General features: G+C 39.6%; 1 protein-coding gene across 1 annotated transcript in view; it reads right to left on the bottom strand.

Annotated features, from left to right (window-relative positions):
* rnf38 (ring finger protein 38) overlaps positions 1-22,557 on the bottom strand; it is a 34,870-nt gene extending 12,313 nt beyond the window's left edge. Inside the window, exons 1-3 of the mRNA XM_057332209.1 lie at positions 22,434-22,557; positions 20,919-21,509; positions 3,478-3,539 (exon numbers count right to left, since the gene is read on the bottom strand). Coding sequence (XP_057188192.1) covers positions 3,478-3,539; positions 20,919-21,444 — 588 coding nt within the window. The 5' untranslated portion in view covers positions 21,445-21,509; positions 22,434-22,557. The remainder of the gene's footprint in view (positions 1-3,477; positions 3,540-20,918; positions 21,510-22,433) is intronic.
* Between the last annotated feature and the right edge of the window lie 2,851 nt (positions 22,558-25,408).

Genomic DNA, 25,408 nt, shown 5'->3' with positions numbered 1-25,408 from the left:
TGGTTGTTCAGAGATCGGCTTTGTGGGATTTAACCTTCTCCTTTACCAGTTCTTTAACCACTATGCTACACCCATTTATGTTTGTTTGTCACTGGGTTTTGCAAATATCTATTCAATAAAAGCATTGAAAGTGCTTGTCAACTTTGTCCTTTTTAAATGATTAAATACCGTGTTGTCAGTGTTTTTTCAATTCCTGAAAAACAGCAAACTAGGACATCCGAGGTTTTGGAAGGACAGCGACGATATGACACTATCTTATGAGGAACACGAAAGAAGATATCGTGTGATGTCACAGTAGTTATGTGTCCATACAATCCAAGTCAATGGAGACCAGTGTTGTTTGGTTATCGATGCTCTTCAAAACATTATCTTCGTGTTATGCAGATGAAAAAGTTATACAGGTTTGGAATGACATGAGGGTGAGTAAATGATGAAGTAAATCATTTTTGGGTGAACTTCCCCTTTAAGAGCAGCTGTGTATTTAATATTTCCATTTACTGGGAACTACAAGTAATAAAGGGTTCAGCATGTTCAACTTCAGACTAGTTGATTTACTAGATTTGTTTTGTAGTTTTGATATGTGCGCCTGTGTATGGTGTGCTACAGCCTGCTGCTTAAGCTGTTAAACAGCTTGCACAGTGCACCCCTTTTAAAAGGTATTTCTTTAAATTAATTCCACCAAACCACCCCTAGAGCTATAAAATTACAGATGACGTCTGTGCGGCGAGCCTCGAGTTCTTCTGGCTTCCATCTCCATGTTTTGAATACAACAAACATATACATTCAAATAGAAGTTAAACATAAATAAAACCCAAATAGCTTCCTTAAGAGCGATTACGTGATTAGTAATAAAAGATTCACAAACAATTACATTCAGCCAACATATTGAACAAACACTTATCAAAAGCAATGTACAATGCATTCAAGGCATGTATTACTTTTTGTCAGTGTGTGCGTTCCTTGAGTCTTGAACCCACAACCTTTGGACTGCTCTACCAACCAGGCTACAGGAGCACCCTGTCACAATGCATTCACGTGGACTGAACTAGAGCTGTATTACAACTTGACAACAAGATGCCCCAAGAATTCCAAACTCCCAAAACAACAACCGCAGAGACTCCACGTCCTCACAGGCCTAACCGAAGCGGTCCTTTGATTCGAGAACACACACCGCTCTTCTGTTTCAGTGCGATACATTAATATTTAATAACTCCAGTCTACAGAGTCCTTGCGCCGGGTGACTGCTCTTCAAACGCGAGTTTATGGAGGTGCTTAGAATAAGCAGATCCCCTCATCTCCTCCCTCTCTCTCTCATTATTTTCCACCCTTTCATTTCTCCTCCCTCCCCTCATAGCCCTCTCTGACAGCCAAACCCATTTGAGGCCACCTCTACATTCTACACCGCAGAGAGCTTGTTTCTGCCTGTGTGGAGGTGTAGGAACTGCCGAACGCAAGCACGCACACATCTCAGTTTCAGAGCTCTATATTCAGGACCTCCCAAGAGCCCAAGCGTCCCGTCCTGCTTTGTTCATATAGACGGCCAGCGCCAGGCACAACGCCTTCAAAGCGGTTACACACACCCTGAATATGCTTTGTTTAGTTCTGAACAGTCAGGACGAGACACACGGGCCCAGACATTCCCCCGTTCGGTACGTCTCACTCACGCACATTTGTCAAACAAACCGTAAGGAAGCGGTAAGGGTTGTCGACCTGGTTTCTGTTTGACACTATGAGCTATAGCACTAACAAATTTGACTTTTTGGGGGGGTGGGAGGAATGGATATATACAGCCACACGTTTCATTTCACAATAACTCCGTCCCCCTCTCACGCCAACACAACCCACCCATCTTTTCCAACCTCGATTTCAACAGCCATCCATTTCCCTGCCACTGTTCCCCATTTGCAGTGTCCCACAGCTGGAGGCAAAATCATTAGTGCTCCACTCCCCCTTTCCGTACTTCCACACCCCCCTCCCACCATCATCTCCTCTTCCTCTCCTGCCGGCTGCTTGCATACCTCCCCCACCCCCATTTCCTCCCTCAGTCCCAGGTCCGCCTCCAGAGGCCGGATTCAGCCAATGACAAAGCATCACTCGGCCAGCCCTTCCCTCTCGTTTGACTGTAAACATAGAGGGAAGAAAACACGAGGTAGTTCTTACTAACTATTTAAAAGACAAGAAATGACACACAACACCACATTTATAGAAATCCCCTGAACATGACACGTGCATCAGCACAGTTCTCTGTCCGAACGTGTCAGATGATTCCTTGCACTCGATGAAGAGCACAAAATCAGTGGTTGCTAAAATACACGACAACAAGCATTTGTAGTGCTACGATGTAAACACTAACCATAATGCCACAAACAGATGTTAAAAATCCAAACCTTAAATTGACAAATGTTACTGCATTCGATACAATTCAAGCAAATTCAAACTAAGCCAAACTTATTTTCAAGAATGATTGCACATGCAATGCAATGTAATATGACGTTAGAGCTGCACGATACAGAAGATAAATATCAATACGCAACAAAATGTGATCAATTTAAAACAGGGCTTAAAAAAAAAAATTAATAGTTTCACTTGGCACAGAATTTTAACATTTTTGTGTTCTTTTAAAATCATTACTGTTCTGTAAACGGTTTAATTACAATAAATACTGGTCAATATTATTCTAGTTTAGCCAGCATGTTATACAAACTTAATATTAAAAATATGATCAAAATAGTAAACAGAACGATAAAATAACGTTATTATAACGTTGAATTTAATTTCAAACAAACACTTTCGTTCAAAACTATTAAACATTTTTGTACCTGTAAAAACTTGGTTTGGGTTTTTGGTTTCCGTCTCTTGAACAACTTCAGAGCTCCGATTTGAATTATATCAAAATATTTAAAAACGAAATAGTCGAAAAATTATTATAACAAATTGAAGACTTCATTAAACAGTAAACTGCAGTTGGGTTGTTTTGATATAGCTAAAATAATAAAAACAACATAATAAAACATGATTTTTGAACATTTTAAAACAGAGTTCTGATTTTGCAAATAAACTCTTCTTTAGAAAATATTCATCTTCTATTTTACAGCATGCACATGCACCAACATTCGCATGCCAGTTTCTCCACTATCTGCACCACCTTACGCATTACTTTGCAAACTTCAAAAATCATTATAGCAAACGATTGTGACTATTGTTATATACATTCAGAATATGTTCGATATATATTGTGCGGCCCCATGTCAAACATCAAAAATGCATTTTTTACAACAATCGCACGAGAAAGCCCAAAACTCCATTGTCCATTAATAAATTTGTTTGTGTCTGACCACATTTTGAGTAAACACAAATGACTAAAAACCTCATTTGTGTCAGTTTCAGCCACAGCCATTAGCATTTCTAAACCAAAGGCAGGTCAATTTTTCCACCAGTAACAGCGGCAGGTACTCAAGCTATGAAATGGTGTCTTACCTTGTCAGTGGCTTCTGCGCAAGCGAGTTCTGGATGATAGTGGTATAGTCCTCCCATTGCACCTAGAGACGACACAAGAACAGTTAACACACATCTTAAACAACAGCTTATGTATAGTGACAGCTTCAATACTACAATCTTGCGATCCGCTGTGATTATTTTTTACTTGATTGATGCATTTTGGCATCAAACGTTTCAACAGGTCCAAAAACAGACGCTTGATCCAGCAGCTTTGCAGGATATCAGCAGCATGTTGAGACATCTGGGCACTACTTTAATCTTGCCTAGCGCATTAAAATGATATTGTACACAATCAACATCACATACTGGCAAATGACTTGAATACAGTGTTCGACTGTAATATAAGCTCCTTTAATACAGTATTACAGTTGTTGTTTGTAAAGGATAAACTGTAGTACTTGGGTCAATCCTTCTAATTAAATGATGAATGCGGTATACTATATTGCTATTGATGACATTAGGTTATTGTTGTGATGAAAAGATATAAGCGAGGGAAAAAAATCCTAGATTAATGTGCTTTCATATTAAAACATCCAAAGCCTTTTGTTGTCTTTGTGCCTTTTATTTGTTTCGTCTGCGTGTTTTGTTTGCATTTCCAGCATCTTTGTGAGTGTTTCATCAGACAGGATTACCCTTGAACGCTCCCAAAAAAAACCTCTCCAAGGACGAGAATGTGTGTGTGTGTGTGTGTGTGTGTGTGTGTAGTGCCCACAAAAAAGCTTTCATTTGAACTTGGGCTTCTATTTTCTTCTGTCACCAAAAGTTCTTCTAGTCTCTTATTCTGGCAATGACAGAGCGAGAGAAGGAAGAAGGGACTGACGACTCAAAGATAACACAGAGAGAGAGAGAGAGAGAGGGAGAGAGAGTGAGACAGCGAGCGAGAAATCGTCATATTCATACATCTGAGTCCTTACTCTTATTTTCCCATTAATTAAAATGCGTCATTTCGGTCATGTAAAAAATGTTGAACTGTATTCTCGTCATGGACCTCCCAGTCAACCCATTCTCTTACTGTACACATACAGAATTGGAAAACACATTTTTGAAATAAATTACAAACTAAAGAAATCAACATTTTACAAGTCAATTAAAACTCTAGAAACTTGCCAAACTAGAAAATTGCATTACGGCAAGTTAAACAACCCAGCTAGCACGCAACTAAGTAGATGCTTTATCGAAGTCATCATCCATGCAGATGTTATAATGTCGTTGTTCTGCATTTATGTTATGGATAGACAGGTGTTCAGCTCAAGCAGGGCGAGAGAGGGGTGTCAAAATGCACGCATGAATAAACAAAAGCACATTCCTCCTATGCATTACCAACTGACTTTTCAATACAGTTCAGCATACACTACGCATATTTCCAAGCAGAAAATACAGCCACTGAAAATATATTTAAAATATTAATGTTTTGCCTTTAATAAGCATTTGTGTCAATTTCAGTCCAGTCAGTGTCGGTTAAATTTCAACAGAATCAAATCTCAGGAATGACAGTCACCCAACAGCAATGTTCAAGACAGAGAATGCCAAAAATCTGGCTTATTTAATAAAATATTCATTTTTGAACTGATCAAATACATGTAAAATCAGTCACGTATCGTGTCGTTTAAACATGAATATAAAAGCGTGTTCTTTACAGTATTCAAGATCTGCAAACATTGCATCTTTATCTTTTGTCCCGTTTCACTTTTCTGCAAATAAATGAAAATCATTTTCATTTGGAAATTGGAAAAAATGTTGTCGCTAACGATAATTTGACTGTTTAAGTACCCAAACATCGTAAATTCAGAAGAACTGAAAATAACTTTGAAGTGGTAACTTATTACCACCTGAATTTTCCTCAAGTAAATTTGGTTGTAGACCCAATTCTGTGTGCGCCATAAACTGGGATTATGCACTCAAGAGACGTGAGAATCTACTTTAGCCACATTATGTACATGGTGAATGTGTGTGGTTGGCCGTTTTAAAAAAAACTTCCTAACATAGACAAACAGACAGGTTAAGTCTCATTAACTCAGTCTATGCAAGGCACTTTCTATTTTCTTTGCACTAAACGCAACATTTCACCCTGAAAGAATTCAAAGAATAAACAAAGAACAATGATTTCTGTGACACAAACCACTCTAAAACACCTGACAGAGAAATTTCCCAAGTCCCCACAATCAGTCCCACAAGTTCCGAGACATTTAAAACCTTCTGTAGTCATGCCAGCTGTTACCACGGGCAACAAAATAGCTGAAAGAGCACGAAAGTGCGTTTTGTTTCAATTCCATCCATTACAACAATTCGACTGTGCGGTGTTTAGAGATCTTTACAGCACACAGCATCTGGTCAACCACATGAAATGAAAGACCCCTATGAAAAATATTGAAGGAAATTAAGCATTAAAGTCAACGTGAAATGGCATCCGCAAACCCATCCGGCTACCGTAATGTGACATTTTCAAGTGGAACAGAATACTTTGAGGGAAACCAATGTATGTAATATTTAGATTTTATGCACTTGGACGATTAAATCATAAAAAGTGTGTTCCACAACAAAAAAGAACATGACCTGAACGTGAGTTTGTGGTTATACGGGATTGTTTATAAAAGTGTATTCATGTTCTGAAGAAAAAAACCTTCATGTTCTGAAGCAAGTGTGTGAAAAATGTTCAGTGTTGTTCTGTTCTGCCGCACCACTACAATATTTTCAGTTCACGGTTACAGAGTAAACTCATCAATGACACACAGCAGAGGTGTAAAGAGTACCTGAAAACCATACTTAAGTAAAAGTACAGATACCTTGCAGTGAAAATTACTCCATTACAAGTTACAAGTCACCAATTCCAAAACGACTTGAGTAAAAGTCTTTGAGTATCTGATTTGAACAGTACTTGAGTATTTTACTCATACTGAATGTAGGCTCAAAGCAGCACTAGTCCTCAACACTTAAGAGACACATCAGTGAAAAACTAGAAACAGTTGATTTGTGAGGTGAGCAATCGCATTTATTTTCTTAAATCATAATAAGACTGAACACCTCAAAATTGCAACAAATCATGGTCGACACCATAACCTACGTCATTACAAACACCCTAAGTCTCATTTAAGCTCAAGTGCTCATAAGTAAACCAAAGTCCTTCAAAAAGGTCTCTTCAATATAACAGATAAATAAAATAATGTTAAGTAGAATTAAAAAGTCAAAGCCTTTTTGCACTGGACATGCTGGTTTGGGCCTCATCGCCAGCTGCAGTCATGTCCTCATTTCACATACACTGTTAGCCCTTACCTGCCATTTCTACAGTAATATATTGGCAACACTGTTGCCAGCTAGTTACTGTAGGTGTTTTACAGTAAACTACTGCAATGGCTGTTTGAAGATACATTATTAAAGAATCTATTAACGCACTTAAGTCACACAGTCTTAGATGAACAAGTGTAAATAACAGATGAACACAATAAATCTGTCAAGATTTCACCAGAGGAGAATTAAACACAAACATCAATAACATCTTCACATATTACAGACACCACTTTCACTTTATTTCTGTCATCTGTGTAAGATCTTATTGAGATTGAACTCGAGTTCATAGTGGTTCAATTATGTTTTAAGTCACCATTATGGCGATCAGTGTTTGCTTTGGTTGGACTCTTTGACTTTCTTGTAGCTTTAAAATGTACACTTATACAATAACACTGAAAGGGACTTTACAGGAACCGCAACTTTATGTTTGCTTAGTAACTGAAGATACATCTGAAAGAATTCAATCATTAAATAATAATAATATAGCATTTAAGATTTATTAAGATATGTTTGGTAAAGTGATTACATGTTATAATGGAAAGATCTCTGTCAGAAAATCTTTCTTTGCAATTGAGACACAGTTAGACACTTGACATACAAACCTCATCAATGGTGACAAACAATCATGAATGAGTTTTGTACTATGTACCCAGCATGCATTGCAGCATGAAGCTGTTCAGTTGATTGTCACCATTGTTGAGATTCATATGTGGATTGTTCATTTCTCTGTGTCCGACTCATTCTATAGGTTAATATTTTGTCTATATAGTGTGAGAGCACTTTTGAAAATTGAAATACTATACATTCTTTTTACTGGTTTACATCACTTCATGGCAATAGTCCCACCACATGGTCAAATTTTGAGCAAACATGTTTAGAGCACATTTAGGAAGAGTTAGTTTTAAAAATAAGAGCTTTTGTAGATGTGTGACCTACAGTAACTAGCTGGCAACAGTGTTGCCAATATATTACTGTAGAAATAGCGGGTAAGGGCTAACCGTGTATAAACCGCCAGCGATTGACATCTACCTGATACTGCACTCATATTCATATAAAGAAGCCATGTTGACAAGTTTTTGTAAGTTAGGGCAAAATCCACAAGATTGTAGTACCTTCATTGCCCTGTAAATGGCGATATTAATTATAAGATAGGTGTCATGCAAAATGTAATGTGTAATTGCATTAGTCATTACAAATGTAGTGGAGTAAAGAGTACATATACTTGTTCAAAAATGTAGTTAAGTAGAGAGTAAAAGTTGCTAATATCTTTAATACTCAGTACAACTACAAAGTAGCCAAAAAGATACTTAAGTAAAGTAACTAAGTACATTTACTCCAATACTTTACACCACTGACACACAGCCACGTCATATGATGTAAGAGATGCAAACAGACCAACACACACACATGCAATGATAATCAAGAGGAAGGCAAGGAAGGGAAATGAAGGTAGAGAGAAAGAGAAAGAGGCCCACAAGGGGAAGGGGAAAGAGAGTAAACCTTGAACGGAGTTGCAAGCGACACACACACACACACACACACACACAGCAGAAGGAGGGTGGCAGGGACAGAGAAGGTCATTTATTTATATATTTTTTAAAGGACAATTTCCAAAAACAGTAAATGGACAGTGCACAAACACACACACACGCTTCAAAATGTTATACACAGTAATGACCGTGGAGACGAGGCGAGGAAGAGAAGTGAAGAGATCCTGGTGTCATCCAATGGGGGTTGGGGAGGTGTCCTGAGTGATGTTATGGGAAGGAAAGCGAGCCAGGAAAATGCAGGGGGTGGGGGTGGGGGCAGGGGACTGAGGTTTCCCTCTCCAATACTATTGATTTTTCTCTGAGCTTCAAAGTGCATCAGCTTTATCTGGCCATTCCTGCTCCATCCACCCCTGCTGCCTGAGTTCATCCATCCATCGTCAGCTTCTACCGTCATACTCGGTGTGTGTTTACATGCACATTTTTATTAAAGCTATAGCAGGTTTTGGCATGGTCAAGCAACAGCCTTTATCTGTCTGCCCAATTATACATGAAGGAATTAAGAGAACAGTTCACACAAAAATGAAAACGCGGTCTTCATTTAGCCTACTAACCTGCGAGTTGTTACTAAAGCGTGACCGCGAAGATGGATAAGACAGACATTGATAGTTCCAAAACTGAAGCTGTAGAACGGCCAAAAAGAGGAGCCGTGTCTGTTGTTTGGAGGTTCTTTGTTTTTTCCTTACTGTACAGAGCGTTTCGCTATTACTGCACACAGTATGTGCGTGCCGTGAGCTACAGCGACCAGACACAGAATGCATCTTTCTATGCTGCGGCTTTACTTTACGCTTTGGATGTTCGCGCGCGTCTCACGCATAAGCAGTAACTTTACATACTTAAGCCCGTTCGCGTCACAAAGGGAGCGCGCACCGCGCGGCTGAACAGCAGGTAACTGTAACACAGGTATAACAATTGCAAGTTCGCACTATATATTAAATTCACTCACGAGCAAACATCTTCAAATAGCGATCGTGATCCCCTCACACCTTACACGAGACGCATATGATGTGTTTATAGTTTTAACGGTTTCTCTGTGTGCTATGATGAGAAGGGTCAGTAGAGGAACGAGGATTGACAGCGTGATGCGATCGCTTTCCTCTCACGTATCTAATTTAATTTTATTATAACAAATTATGATTTGAGGAAATCATGAAGCCATTGTGAATATGTAAAACACAGCAGACATCACATGTACACTAACATTTTTTGTAAAGATAGGGCACAATATTCTGTATTAACATGAAGGAATTTTCAGTATTCATTTTCTCAGTTGTTTTACCTGTATTTTACATTTTGCACTGCATTAAATTGCATTTTAGCATTTACAGAAATGTCTGTAAAATAAAGGAAAATGTACTGGTTATTTTCTGCCAGTACTTTATCCGTTTTTGGGGGGGGGGTTACAGTGCATGTTTTAATGGTAAAGTTGTTACTATTTTGTATTTAACCATTCAGACAGACCATAAACAGCATCATTTTGTGGGCCTTACAAACCTGTATAATACTAGTGTGGAATTTCTCTACAATTTGCACTCACCATGACAGTATAAAAAGGGCATTTTAAGTCAATCAATTGCAGTATTTCCTCTCTCAATCCGTAGGAAATGCGATGTAAAAAATACCGCCATGTACTGGGAAACCGGTATAAATCTGGAAAATACCGCTATATTAATTTATGTTCATACCACCCAGCACTAGTGCATAGTTTATTCGACATCATCCAAGAAATAATCCCACAGAGGTTTGATAAGAGCATAGGCCTATTCATAGACATCTAACCTCTCCCTTAAGTTCCCCACAAATTACTAGTGTCTTCCTGATGCCCACAAAATATTGACAATTCGCCAGAAACAACGCGACTGACCGTGAAGGAGAACCCTCGGAATGTAGTCGTGTATGGATTCGCAGTTTTCGCGAGGTGGGATGTCTTTATTTAGTAACCACAATCGCAAACAATGTAGTGAAGATCAACGCGGCTCGAGCAGCGAGAGAACACATACCGGCTGGAGATCGCTAAACTCTTGTTTATTGACTTGATCCCCAACGGCGCTTCCAGCATTGGCGTATGGTTGCCATATTGCAGAAATTAAGTCACCCATTGCAGAAAACATATTTTTAACCTTTCATACCTGTTTGGGGGGGATCTGAAGTCCTGTCATCTGGCGACCGCAAACATGAACACTCGTACAGCTCGCACAAATATCTGTACTTCTATTTAAAAAATTTCGACAAAGACAGAAAAGTGTTTTTGGGTGAGTTTTTATTTTATAACTACATTTTATTCTCATAATTTTTCATCAACGATATTGCGTGCCGATATAGTCTTAGTTGTCGTTTAATGGCCTTAATTTTCGTCTCGTCATCATCTCCATCCTGGGATGTCGTTGACGAATATTTTTCCATCATTATTTTCGTTAACGAAATTAACACCAATTTATTCTGATTTGGAACAACTCGAGGGCGAGTAAATAACAGAATTTTTATTTTTGAGAGAAATATCCCAAGTTTTTGATTTTAATATACACCATGTATGACTTTGGAGCATGCACACAGCAGCAAGAACAACTGTAATCCAAACATTGCAAAAATCAAACTGGTGTCATTAGCTAAATATCACTATTTTGGTAAAAATGGAACTATAAAATTGCATGTAAACATAACATTTCATTCCGAGGCCCATTCCTTTCCCTTTCTCCATAGACATATTTACCACGCTACAAAACAAAACTGTCGTTCCTCAAACTAAAGGGAGAAGTCTATAAGAAATGTATAAAAAAACATTCGTTCTTGTCAGTTATTGGTAGTCATTAATAACAACCAAGTCATGGGAGAACCAAACTACTATCCGGGAATGACCAGGGAAAACCAAATTTTCCCTAAACAAAATACACACACGCACACACGCACACACGCACGCGCGCGCACGCACGCACGCACGCACGCACGCACACACACACGCACAACAAATAAATAAAAACTAAATGATTAAAAAAATATAGCTACATCAACTACATTCTAATGTGATGTGTCCATTTAAAAAAAGTGATCACAATTTATGACGTGTTCAAAACGTGCTTTACAGAAGTAAAGAAAAAAAGACACAGATGTAGAGCTGCACTTCTATCTTTTAAAACCCACATGAAAGAAATAAAGGAAGGAAGGGCAGAGTTGGAAAAGTTGAGCCAACAGAGCAAGAGAGGGAGAGCGAGACAGGAAGTACGAGGAGTTTAAATGAGAGAGTTCAAGAGTGTGACTGAACATGAGTGAGCGACAGAGAGAGAGAGAGAGAGAGAGAGAGAGATTTGGCTAATGTTACTCGGTTCAGCTTTCCCTCTCGGCTCTCTGACACAAAGAACGTGATGCCAGAGAGACGTGCTCATACACTCCCTCTCTTTCTCTCAATGTGTATGCTTGCTCACTCGACCTCTTTTTACTCACCAAAACTTTGACAGTCCACTCAAACATGCTTTGGTCTGTCTGTTCTCAGGCTTTCTACTCTTCAGACGTGCATACAGAGTGCCGCCTGAAGCCCGTCTGTCAACGACAAAACCGGTATTATAACAGCGAACAACCTAATCTGTCCCCCTACACAGAGCCTCTCGGTCAGTGTGGGAAATGACACCATCTAGTGAATTTAACTCTATGGTCAATCATTTGACGTCACACCCGCACAGAGACAAGAGGTCAATGTGGTTTGAGGAAAGCCACACAAATGCCTAGGATGGTGTGCTATAAAGACATGTTCTTCAAACGGAGTATACCACAATCCTGTTCATTTCAAATTAGATTTTGCTTTGATGAAATAATTGAGTATGATGATTCAAAAGCCTCGATCTATTCAGTACTAACAATGCAGCAAGAGTTGGGTTTGACTTTGTGTACAGAACACAGACGTCGAAATTGCACTGAACAAGGCTTTCATTTGTTAGATACTAATGTGAAAGTTTCCATTTTGAAAGAAATATCATGTCTCTATTGAGATTTCTGCACGCTGAAATCTCAATCATAGCCAAAGACAAATAATCACATGTGAGAACAAAGAAATTACCTTGGTTAATGGGCATCTGTTAAGGGACTGTAAAAATATGCAGCACAAGAGGAAATATTGGTTGATTAATGGCAAAAATAAAAATGACCAGTCAAGTCAGCTGGTATAACAACACCACTGTATACGAGTCATGATCCTAGTCAGCCTGAGGCCATATTTTTTAGAGGTCAACCGATATGGGTTTTTCTCTGGCCGATACCGATTTTTAGAAATCAGGCCAGGCGAGGGCCGATATGGTCACTATATGGGGAAGAAGTGAATGAAAATGAGTGAACAATTTCAGACATTGACGTAATATATCCTGTGTCTGACAGAACTGTCGCGGACATTCGCTTATATTACACCTCTGAGACTTTATGGATTGTTTTGTAAAATGGTAAAGTTCATTTTTACATTATTTCTCACGTTTGTTGTATTCGTTTTTAATAAAGAGAACAAAACAAATGTTTGCCAAGTTTATTTAATATTACATTTATTACGAATAAAATGACTTAATATATTTATAATAAAACACTGCTACATTCATTTAATCCGTTTATTCTCAAAAAGTAGAAAATAACTGTCAACAAGAACAAACAAGTGCATAAACGTACATTCGTGTCATTAACGGTCACTCTCCTCCAGCCGATTCTAATCAGACGGTTGATTCGCATTGTATCATGGGAAATATGAATGAGCGAGCGTACATTGGATATACTGTACACTCAAAATCAGAGTGCATTGTGGGTAAAAAGTAGTGAACGAATGTAGGGAATGAAGTAGTTCACCCAGGTTTCGGACACCACTACAAAGTGGCGGACACCCGATGTGCACTATATAGTAGATAGGGAGTTTTTCAAGCCTTCTCAGGTATTTTCATGATAAAGTATATTTAAAATGATGATGTTTGACGGGTGTTGCTTTTTTGAATGCACGTTATAAGCGACTCAAATTCTGTGATTTCAGATCGGGCAGCACTTCCCACTGATCAAAGAGCCGTGGTTCCCGGACAAGCTGCTCATAAACACATAATCGAAACCGTCGTAATCGCACTAGACCGGTCCGATATTTAGTGAAAATCCCAATTAATTGTGCAGCCCTACTCAGCTCCCTTATAAAGGCAAGCCAAGATTCTGACTGTTAAATGAGCCGCAATATGCATCATATGCTAATGTGCTTGTGATATCAATACCATGTTGACGATTTCTAAACAACCAGTTCCTATTGCACAAAAAATTTATAGGAAGGACTCGAAAGGGAACTTTACTCTGTAAACTTCATAAGACTTCAACATATACATTAATTTCCTATTTCAATAGATCTCAGTATACAGTAGGGCTGGAAAACTGAGAACTTGTCATAGATCCCCAACATCAGCATGCACAAGTACATTTACAAATTTGCAGACGCTTTTATCCAAAGCAACTTTAGTCAATCTATTTTTTATCAGTTTGCATGTTTCCTGGGATTGAACTCATGACCTTTGCATTGCTAATGCAATGCTCTACCAATTGAGCAACAAAAACATGCGTACATATTATGGCGCAGATATAATATAGATGGAATTTATATGATTCCCAGCTCTACTACAGCAGATGAGTTTGTTGACTGGTCAGTTAAAACAGGCCTGCCGGCCGGTACTCGCATCCAGATAGAAAGTGGCGAGCAGAGCCCGCAAAACGGAACTGTTGAAGTGGTTGCCTGGAGACAGACAAAAGCAGCCAAAACAAACAAGCTCTTTTGTTATGAAAATGGAGTGCGAGAGTAAGTTTTTTTGAGTGAGAGAAACACAACGAGTGTGTGTAGAGAGGCGTTGCGGCCGTGAGCAACAACATACACGTTGGCGGTGTCGCTCAAATTTCTATGCAACTTTCACATCTGTCAAAGCCTACAACACTGCTGACTGCATGATCTGACAGTCCAAAAGTACAAAAAGTGTACTAACATTGTTAATATGTGGATGCGCAGCCCACTTGGCTAGTTGTGACTATATTGCGCAACATCACTTCTTTGGATGATCCGAGTTTGGTCATTTTCCGACTCCCTTTCCCCTCACTGAAAGGGAGGCATTGTTTGCTTTGTTTTGTGCAAAACAATAAAATGACTTAAAAAACACATAATATAACATTAACAAACAATGCATTTATGTCTGCTATATGTTTGAAAAACATCAGTGACCATAATATATAAAAACACACAAATAAACAACCTTTGTTGTGTTCCCACTGGTAACATGCTACTGTTTTTCAACATATTTGGGTAGTTGACAAATAAACCATACTATGGTATGACAGCAAAATTTAGAAAGAATAACAATGACAATAAATCTCTTATGTTATTTTATATGAAAAAAATATTAATAATATAATATTATATATTAACAGTTTGCTTTCAAAATGTTTGCAGTCAAACCATAGGACATATTTAGGGATGGGTACATGATTACACATGGGATGGGTACACATGATTTCAGCGATGTATTTGTAATCTGCTTGTTTTGCGTGTTTATGAGTGAAAGAGTGGCATGGTTGCACTTGTGGAGCTTTCAGCGTCCGCAGTTCACAAGGAGGAAGCTTCCGTCAAACACCCCTTTGCGGCAACCCGTCAAAATAAAAGTCCTTTATTTGAGAACAAGTTATAACATTGTTTTAATAATTCAGCCACGGAGTATACTTACTTACTTGAGTAAATTGAAGAAAATGTGCTAGTAAAATTATTTTTAAAAAATAGTGCATATAACAAAAAAATATTATGTGCTTAGAAAATAGTACTTAAATTTATGTAGACCTAAAATCAGAAAGGAAAATAGAAATAGTCTACCAGCCAAATAACCATAGTGATGTAAAATAAATATGTTGAGCTCCTATGCACATGCTAAGTGCCGTAAGTGGTATGCTAAGGAACACACACACGTTTTGTTATGTGGCATTTTCTGTTTGCTCAGAAGCATTTGTAAACTGCAGTTCTAAAGCTCAGCTGTAATAAAGAAACTTAAAATGTTTAACATCTTTGCACATCATGTGTTTTTGCATCAAATTATAGAGCGTAGTATCGATAACAGTATTGATAAGTACCGGTATCGATAAGCAGTATCGATATTGATAAAATCTTAACGAAACCCATCCCTAGACACATGTACCATTTATTTGTCAACTACTCATTTTCACTTACAAAATTCAACTTTAGTGAGCATTATTTCAATAATTGTTTGCTTGTGGTTGCTTAAAAATGTAACATTATTCTGTTGTAGTAACGTCAACGTTACTTTGCGTTTGAGCAATACATTAGACTGCTTTTAAAAACGCCACCTTTAAACTGAGGTCTGCAGTGGAAGCTCTGTCCAAGATTTGGGACCAAAAAGCTTTATGTTTGTTTGCCTGTTGCATGAAGGCACATTTTCCTTAGAAAAACTTTATGCAATTGACAAGTGATAAAATAAACTGACGAAAACCATGCAATTTCCTATCTGTCATGTTTATTTAAGCTAGCATGGCACAGTGCTAACCAATCAGAACCCAGGACCAGAGCTACGCAGGACTAAAACATACACAATAAAAACTGTGGAGTTTAGTTTCATTTCATTAAGAAAAACATGTGAAAGCTCACACTCTTACCCACAGAAGAACTGTTTGGCTTTCTGACAGCTGGCTGTCTGCGCAGCATAAATACAGCCAAATTCCAGATGAATTCGCACCCGTATTCAACAGCGGTGATGAAACGAGCATCTCTCTGCCACGGAGGATATGCGTGTGCGTAGACTCCTTCACAGCATCATATAAAGTCTAATATCATAAATTATAGTCTAAAAGGGGTTTATAATATTCAATAATGTGATTTATTTCACCGGCAACCAGTTCTCTCTCTCCCTCCGCCTTCATCCCTTTCAACACACCTGGCACCTGTAAGCACTTCTAAGCATCTGTTCTGCTTTTTTGTCTGCTTTCACTTCTCTGAAGATGGTGCCAGGTCAGTCCAGTAGAGGAGAAAACCTCCAGCCCTCCTTTTAACACTCGCTCCTGTTCCTCTGTTCCTGAGCTGAAAGGAAGCGGCCGTGTGTTCTCAATGGTTTATAGAGAAAGGGCCCGAGCGGACGCTCACGCTGTGCTAGAGGTTTAAATAATGATCAGGAGCGTAGTCCAATTAAACCAGCTTACTGACACTACAAAGCCCCGCGCTCATCTCCAGCGCCGCACCTTGCCTGCTGAACAGCCGGGCCCGTGTACACGCACGCGCGTGCGAGACGGAGACCTACTCAAGGTGAAACTTAAGGGTCCTTCAAGGACTTTAGTTTGATTTGGAGCGCTCGGCAACAGTTGTCCTCATGTTATGGAGTTGTCCGATTTAAACCCAAGCGCCTTGTAGAGACGGGTCTGCTAAAATAAATGCCATTGTTCTAGCGTGGACTAAATCGTCAGGCTGAGTGTGCCAGTGGACACGTAAAATGACCAACACCAGCTTTACAGAGCAGCTGGACCATCATAATACAAGCTTCCCTGGTCCTTAAGATCTCCTCTTGCCATGAAGCTGAATGAACAAGGCATGATTGTCCTAAAACGGCAGTTTATCAAGAAAGAACATTCTGTATTCGTTCTCATGTCGTTCAAAGTCTGTAAATGACTCTTTCTTCTTTGAAACATGACGGATGATATTTTGAGAAATTTCTCAGTGGTTTTGTGTCGATAAAATGAAGTCATACAGGTTTGAAATGAGATGGGGAGTAAATGATGATTTTTGAAGTGTTATCTCTGAATTATGAATACCCACATCAACACTTTGAATATGACTCTAACAAACAAAATGATTCTAATAAACTAAAAACTTCAGCAGACATTCAAACCATCAAACTCATTGCAACAATTCATCTTGTACAAACAATTCATTGAAACCATTCGATTCATCAAGTCTTCACTCAAGTGTTTGGCATCTTTACTCTATTTTGTGGCCAAATGTTTGGTTAAATACTGCTGGTTTTGATTAAATATATATGTTGGTTGAATTTCCTTCAGTGTGAACGTCTGTCTTCTAAAGACATTTCTGGCAGGGCTGCATAACATATGGAAATGCAATCACGATATGCAAATCACAGTTTAAAGAGTACATAACTAGGGATTATGTAGTGTCCAACAAGTTTATGTACATAGAAGGTGTAAAAACACTATTATTTTGTAATAATAGGCAGTTATTCTTACCTTACTTCTTGACTGACTCTCAAATGATTCGTTCCGCAATTCATCCGTCTAATCCCCTCCTTTCCGCTAGCCTAGTCTGATGTGATTGGTCAGACGGTCTAGTCTGCTGTGATTGGTCTACCGCGAATGAGGCTCAGGAGCTACAGTGTTTGGGGGAGAAGAGTGAAGTTTTCGCGGGCAGTCCTAGCAAAACGTAGGCGGGGACTATATGTAGTGACGTAAATCCACGGCGGTTCGCGAATCGGACTAGGGACGACTTGTTTGCGTGATTCAGAGTCGACTCCCTTTTTCCCTAGCCAATAATTTTGTTATTCATTCACCTTCGGATTTACAACTTGGCAGACTGCTTACTTTCAAGCACGGCAACATTACACACGGCATGAAATGTAATATTCATAATATCATGTTATGTACTCTTTAAGCACTGCAACAATCAAACATGGCTTGGTTTGTTATATAATACAGTTAATATAATTTAAGTTCATTTTACAAACATTAAATTATGATTGCATTACATACGCATTTAGTAATTAATCACATATCACAATTTTAAACAAGACTGTGTCATAAAAGTGATTTGATTCAAACGTCACCCTCAGGTGACTTGTCCACTCCCCCAAAAACTCTCCTTTACAAAGCTTACATATAAATTGATTTGACTAAATCTTTTGACTCCAACTATACATTTTTTAAATTAGACATCACCCCCTCTGCAAATATGACAAAACACATTTTGCCCAGAAGCACTAGTCTGTAGCAACACCATGAGATGAGAAATAAGGATGAAGACTTGCAAAAGTCAAGGCTGCAGATTCATTATCAGTTTGCTCGCCTCTAACACCCTCTCTGTGTTTCTGCTACAGGTCAGCAGAACCAAGATTCATGTGTTTGGTCTGGACCGTCCCCAAGAGGGATTCTACACCCTTCAGATGATCTTGAACTGTCCACACAAACACATGGATGCCTCTTCGCGCCCACATGCTCACGGGTGGGGGATGCATTTTCCCAAGCCCACCAGAAATCCATTTCTCTATTGATTTTATGGGACTTGATAGCCCTTTTTCCCTCTCTCCCTCTCTTTATGTCTCTGCACAGAGTTGAGGATAACAAGACTGAACACCTCCAGTAGAAGCCACAGTAGGCTTAATGCCATTCACGCTCTCTGCATACGCGTTCGAATACGGGCAATATCAGCTAGACGAGAGAGAAAATTATACAGGAGGTTGAATTAAGAACGGACGGGGAAAGTCGGTGAGAGAAAACGTAAGGCGGATCGGGTGGACAAAAGAGATAAAGGGATGAGGAATGGGAGTGAGAGACAGACAGCCAGAGAGAAAGAGAGAGAGAGAGAGAGAGGGTCTATATTGAGAGCAGATGGTGTTGAACTCAAGGGATTTCAGTCTGCCGAGCTTCTCTCATTATCAAAGCGGCCTATCTGATCTCAGTCAATATCACACTCGTACACACACACACACCGCTACTGTATATCCCACCAGTCAATATCGCATATACACTCTCAGGTAAAGTACCTCTGATTATACATCCAGTCAATATCACATAGACTTAAATGAGAGTTCACATATCAAAACAAATCAGGAGACCAAACAAAAAAAACGTTGCTAATGACAAATGGCCCCAAGAAAGCTCTCACACACACACTGTTCTAATTGGTGCGGTGGTGACAGCAACAGCAGGCAGGCAAAGCAGGTTGCTAGATGCTCACTCCATCAGACAGGTATTTCCAGTCTGGGCCTTTTTAAGTGTGTGTGTGTGTGTGTGTGTGTGTGTGTGTGTGTGTGTGTGTGTGTGTGTGTGTGTGTGTGTGTGTGTGTGCGTGCGCGTAGAAGAGCTTGGGCACAAAGTGCAACTGCCGGTAGGCAAACACACCTGAGCTTAAAGCACAACACCTGAGATACTACACGCAAAGCCCACCACCTCCCCGGCAAACACGTGCTATACACACCCTACTCTCATTTATTTTAACATGTTTAACAATCAAAGCTCGGCTTCTGTCTTTTAAGAGTATACAAGCAAGGGATACATTAACTTTAGGTGTTTTAACACATGCGTGAGTGTACGTTTGGACCCACCAGCCTGCTGTCTGCGGCTAAAAGGATGTTCTGTGGCTGATTAAGCCAGGAAATAAGGATGCCGGAGGCTTGAACGTGTTTTTTGGGGGGATATTTTGGAATTTCCATTCACCCTGCAACATAGCCGGCTAGAAAAAAATCGTAAAACACTGCGATATTGTTAGACAGACAGACCAATTATTAACCTAAAACCTGAAGTTAAAGGGAACAATTGTCTCATGGTGCGAGGGACAACAAGCTATTTTTGACCAGCAAAAACAACATTAAGCATCCAAATCAGAACAGAGTTACAAATTGTGTAATTCAATAAACGTGAATTTGTCTTGCACGTACACACTTACGATGTAGTCTATTATAGCATTGTTTTGAATCTACAGCTTAAGATAAATTATAGGTCACCAGGAGTCACAATGCTCAGATCAGCATGATGGTCATCAGACTTTGTGCAAACATTAAAGAAACTTAGAACTGTAAATTTGCCATTCTTTAGCAAGGTTCAGTTTTGTTCCCTAAAAGCACAAAAGTCTCTTGGCATGTCTACTGAATAAGAGATCACGCACAGACTATACACATTTTCATTATCTTAAAATCGAACCAAAAAAGAACTGTGACATACTGACTCTTGGTTTCGGTTCACATCCCCTCAGAAGGTAACAGGGTTGATGATTCTTTGCTCGGTCTCACTGCATTGCAATTTTTAAACAAAGTTGGTTCATTCCAGATTTAATCTGCATTTACACATTTGGCAGATGCTTTTACAATGCATGTAAGGTATGCATTTTTGTTATTGGGATATGTGCTTGCTTGGCATCAAACTCACAAGTAACCTTTGAGTTGCATATGCAAATAGGAACGCACATCTTTTGCAGTACAACTACTCAGAAAAAATCTGGAAAAATTTATAAAATTCAAAAACTAAGAAAAAACAATAACGTATAGGGTCTTTGCATCAGTGAAAAGTAGGGAGATGAGGACAATCCAAAAGTCTGATGTATTTTATGCTGTCAAACAAACCAGCACATATGTATGTGGAATTACTTTGTTGTATACAGACATTGTTTTTTATCTCAGAAAATAATAAAAGCCAAATGTACGCAACACTTGAAATGGGTGAAAATGGTCCATATCTGTGTTTACCCATTATCCTGTGAGATCTGGTCAAATGTAAGTACACTCAGGGTAAATGTTCACATCTAAATATATCAATGTTGCAGAAAACCTTTTGTTTATTGTCATCTTCTATGCCAAAATAACCCTTAACAACAGCGCGGTACTGTCTTACCTGCTCCGGAGTTTCTGTGCGTTCCAGGCCCCGCGTGTCTGTGACTGCCTGGGGAGAGCACGCTCCCGGTCGGGCGCAGATTATCCGTGTGCCCGTAAGCAGCTCCGTGCTGCTGCTGCTGCTGCTGTTGTTGGTGATGGTAGAGGTGGTGGTGGTTTATTCCTCCAGCGGGACTCAGAGCACCACCGCCGCTCCCAGCGTTAGTGTTCGTGTTAGATAACCCACCGTGGTAATATCCAGACCGTGATCGCGATCGAGTCCTGGGGGGCTCCATGGTTACCGGGTGGGGGTGATGGTGATGATGGTGGTGGAAAGGAGACGTGGGTGGGGAAAGAGACGCCGCAGACGAGCTCTCAAGCGCTCCGGAGAGTCTAGCGCCGCCCAGGTTGTGCCCCCCTTCCGGACCCCCGTATTCCGCTGGCCGGGCCCCGGCGTGATCGCATAAATCAGCTCGCTTGGGGACGGGGTCCGGGGAACAGACGCAGGGCTCTCGAGACGCTGAATGACCAGTAGTGGCGATTGGCATTTCCTTTCGGCGTATTATATTATTCCCTCTTTCCGATCCCACGCCAGAAAACACTTACAGACACGCTGTTTAAAAACAGTTTCGATCGTTAAAATAATAAACTTTCACACATGGATTATACGATTTTTTAAATGGAGCTACAGATTAAGTTTAGGGTTGCATATAAAGCTGTCTTTGGCTTCACACAATCTAAACGTGTCGCATTTAACGTTACAAACACCAATTCAATTGTAATTATACATTTTCATTTCGGTTTAAACCGTTTTAAAACTCCTTAATAAAACGACGAATTTTCTTCAAACGCAAAGCCAAGTGAAATAACTTGAATTAAAACACAAAAAAACAAGTTGCTACGCACTACACAAAACACAACGCACGTGTGTTATGTTTATTTTGAATAGTGTATATAATAAACTAATACAATTTAAGACAGAGCAGCTAGTGATTAGACACTTCCGCGAAGGGCTAGCGTTAGCCCACAGCTACACAAAAACAGACAAACACAAATTATATAGACTCTTTTCTACTCATCTAACACACCTAACAAACACACACACACTTCTTCACAATCCGCAGTATTCACATACAGAGTGTCTGACTGCTTTAAATTACATTTAGAGTTAAACCATGTAAACGTATTAGCTCGGGTTAGCAGTGAATGTCGCGCTGGCTTTAGTCCACCATCTGCCTATAGTCTCTCACAAAACTACCAAAAATAAAACCCCGGTGGTGCTTTAAAACCTCAGGGCCACATTCCCTGACCAGGCCGCTCATCGCTGATGAATAAGCCTAGGTTATGATCTATATTTGTATTCATAAGCTCTGTTTGTGGTGATCAGTAAGCGCTGGCAGGGAAGAACTGAAGCTTTCTAAAGTCCCTAATTATATTTACATCAGTGGAAAAACGGCGAAAAAAGCTACGTTTTCTACTCGTACCGATCAAACAAGCACATATACGTACAAACTCTGAAATAAAATGCGTAACTCACCCGGAGCTGAGCGAAGTTGCGTGTTACGAAGTGTTTTTTGAGCTGATATTTTGGCGTGTTGTTCCTTCGCTCAGTCGGTGTCAGTGAGAAATAATGTGACAGACCATCAGCGCGATTTCACAGCTTCAGCATTACAGACCAAAGCAGCCGAGCACAGAGCGACACTGTTCAGCATGTGTCCGTGTAGGCGTGTACCACTAACAGTACCTTTAAAGGAAAATGGAAATACAATTGCAACTATTTCTCGTTTGACCTTTTTGCAACCATTTCCTCCACTTTATTGCATTTTATTTTATTTCTCCACACTCAGGTGGAGGCTGGCATCTCATTCCACCAGAGAGGCATAGAATGGGTAAACATTTTTTTCAAGTGATTGGTACCACATTATAATGGAACAAGAAAGTGTTGTTCATTTACAAAGCGAAAATGGAAAAGGAGGATGTAAACACGCAGGAGTGTGGAATGGTCTGTTTTGTTGCCATCCCTGGTGAATGAATAAAACAATACAAATTCTAATAAAATTCCAATAAATCAAATGTTTGCCATTAAGACACTTACAAGATTCCTTTATGATTTAATAGTGTTGTTTTGCTGGTTCCTATATGCTAAAAAGAACCCAACACATTGGCCGTAGTCACCCACAAGACCATACTTTCCATTCCATTCCCATTGTACTGTGGTATATTCCCACTATAATAATTAAATCTATTGGAATTTTTGCAATGGCTACTATTTTTAGCATGGGATTAATTCTGTAAACTACTTTGAGCAACCACTTTGACGTCGCCATATAGAATAAAGTTGATCCTATAGAATCGAACGATCGTGTTTCTGTTGCTTTGGTCTAGCCGGAGCATTGAAGGGAATGCAAACTAGAGAAGCGCTGCTGAAGGGGAAACGCGTGAATAATTTACAAATGTTAGCTGCTTCTACGATTTAGCCCAAATACACGCGTGAACTGCCACCTCGAATTTAAATATCTACTTTTCATTTATGTGAATATTTGATTTGTTTCGTCGGGGCGATTCCGAGGATAGGTAGGAAACATTTGGCCATTCTCTGGGGCTTGTTGGACATTTAAATATGACCACGCCCCCTAGTTGGCCAGTGCCAATGGTGTGCTGGAGATCGACCAAGCCAAAACAAAAAAAGATTCAGTGAAACTGAATAAAGTATGTTGTTTGTTCAGGTGACACTGTTATGGATTAGTTTCCCACTGTCCTGTATTATTTATTTAGTAATAATGTCAATTTTTGGACAATAGTTCAATTCCGAAACATTGTATGAGTTAATATGTTCTGGTTTATGTTACCAAAATGCTTTTTTCAGGAGGGCCAATTGCATTTCCTATAATGAGTCACATAGGAGCTGTAATGCTAAGTGTGTGTGTCCCAACTGATAATCCCACTTTGACACAGTTTTTATCTCACTTCCTTCTGAAAACAAACACACATATCATATGTTCCACAAAGTACATTTATAATGTGCTATTTACTCACGTCTATCTTTTTATTTATTTTTATTTTTAAACAACACTCGTAAGGTCTTTCCCGGTTACATTAAGACTTGTACAAGAAACATTTACTTATATAGGAGGGAATATTCTGTAGTGAGAAACTGGGCGAGAGATGGCCGCAAGAGGGGCTGCTATGAAAGGAAATATGGGGGAGTGATAAGGAGAGGGGTGGGGGGATGGGGTGAGAAAAGGGACGGGGGTGGGGAGGTGTGTATGTGTCTGGGGGGGGGCACTCCTGATATGTCCTCTTATTGGTTTGTTCAAACGGTGGAGGAGGGGCACCAAGCGCACACCAGCTGTATGAGGAGAGAGAGGGGAAACAAAGGGAGAGATGGGAGGGGGGCTTCCACAGCGTACATTTCCTCCACACTAATATTCAGGGATAATTAGAATTCGAGACGATAATTTAAAATGCTGATATGGTGAGAATTAAAAATTAAAGCAAACCGCCGCAATATTAAACACAAAAAAATTGTGGGACAAGATTCTCTAACTCTTTTTTAACTATATAACACTTTTTAAAAATAGTTTTATAAATGTTTCATGTATAGGACAATTGAATATATTGTGTTAAACTCTTCCTTATCCTTGACCAGACAGATTTTACCAATCAAGGGGTCCTTGTAATGCAGTGAAATGCATATACGCACATAAGCCAGAGGAAGCTGTGCTTTGCATTATTTATTTAAAGGACAAAGGAAATACTGGAATCTGCTAAAACCAGTGTGACTAGTCCCGAAAAGAGAGAGGGAGAGGACCGAGCGAGAAAAAGAAGGAAAAAACACAGGAAATGAGAGAGGGAGAAGGGAGGAGAGCTTCGGCCTCCTTGTGCTTAAGCCAAACCAAATCGGAGGGAATTGGCATTGGCCGCTTAGCTTGAGAACCAGGAAAAAGAGAAATGCCAAGAATGCAAAGGCAAGAATCAACACATTTAGGAGTCTTCAGTTCTGCTGGCTGTCTTTATCGTTCTCGCCCTTCTGAATGCGATTATAAATCAGTGCGCTTCCACACTGAAATCCGTTTTTGATTAAGACTTTGATTCATCAGCAGTAATTTGTGGTGGACCTGGATTTAATCACCTCTGCCGGCCTGTAAATGTGTCTTCCAAACCTAGAACGGACTTTTTACTGTTTCTTCACAAATAAGCAATACATGCTGGCATAGCAGCTGTGGTGTCTTTAATCTGTCTTTAAATATAGTAAGACATGCACTAGTTGGTTGGAGCGATGAGTCTACAGATTTTATCCCTGTGGTGTCTTTTAAACAGCTAGAAGTAAGATCCTGGCATCCTGTGTGGTGCCTTCCCTGTTAACATCTGAGATTGAGCATGTTTGCCAAGTTTGTAACACGTCAGGCATACGCACTTTTATGTTTATGGACCATGAATGTCATGTCATACGTACATCACACATGTAGGTGCAGCTGCAGCTCTATAACTTAACATGCCACATATTGGTAA

The sequence above is a fragment of the Triplophysa rosa genome, linkage group LG4 (genome assembly GCF_024868665.1).
Source record: "Triplophysa rosa linkage group LG4, Trosa_1v2, whole genome shotgun sequence".
Lineage (NCBI taxonomy): Eukaryota > Metazoa > Chordata > Actinopteri > Cypriniformes > Nemacheilidae > Triplophysa > Triplophysa rosa.
Note: the sequence above shows the minus strand (reverse complement) of the source record. Positions and strands in the feature narration are given on the sequence as shown.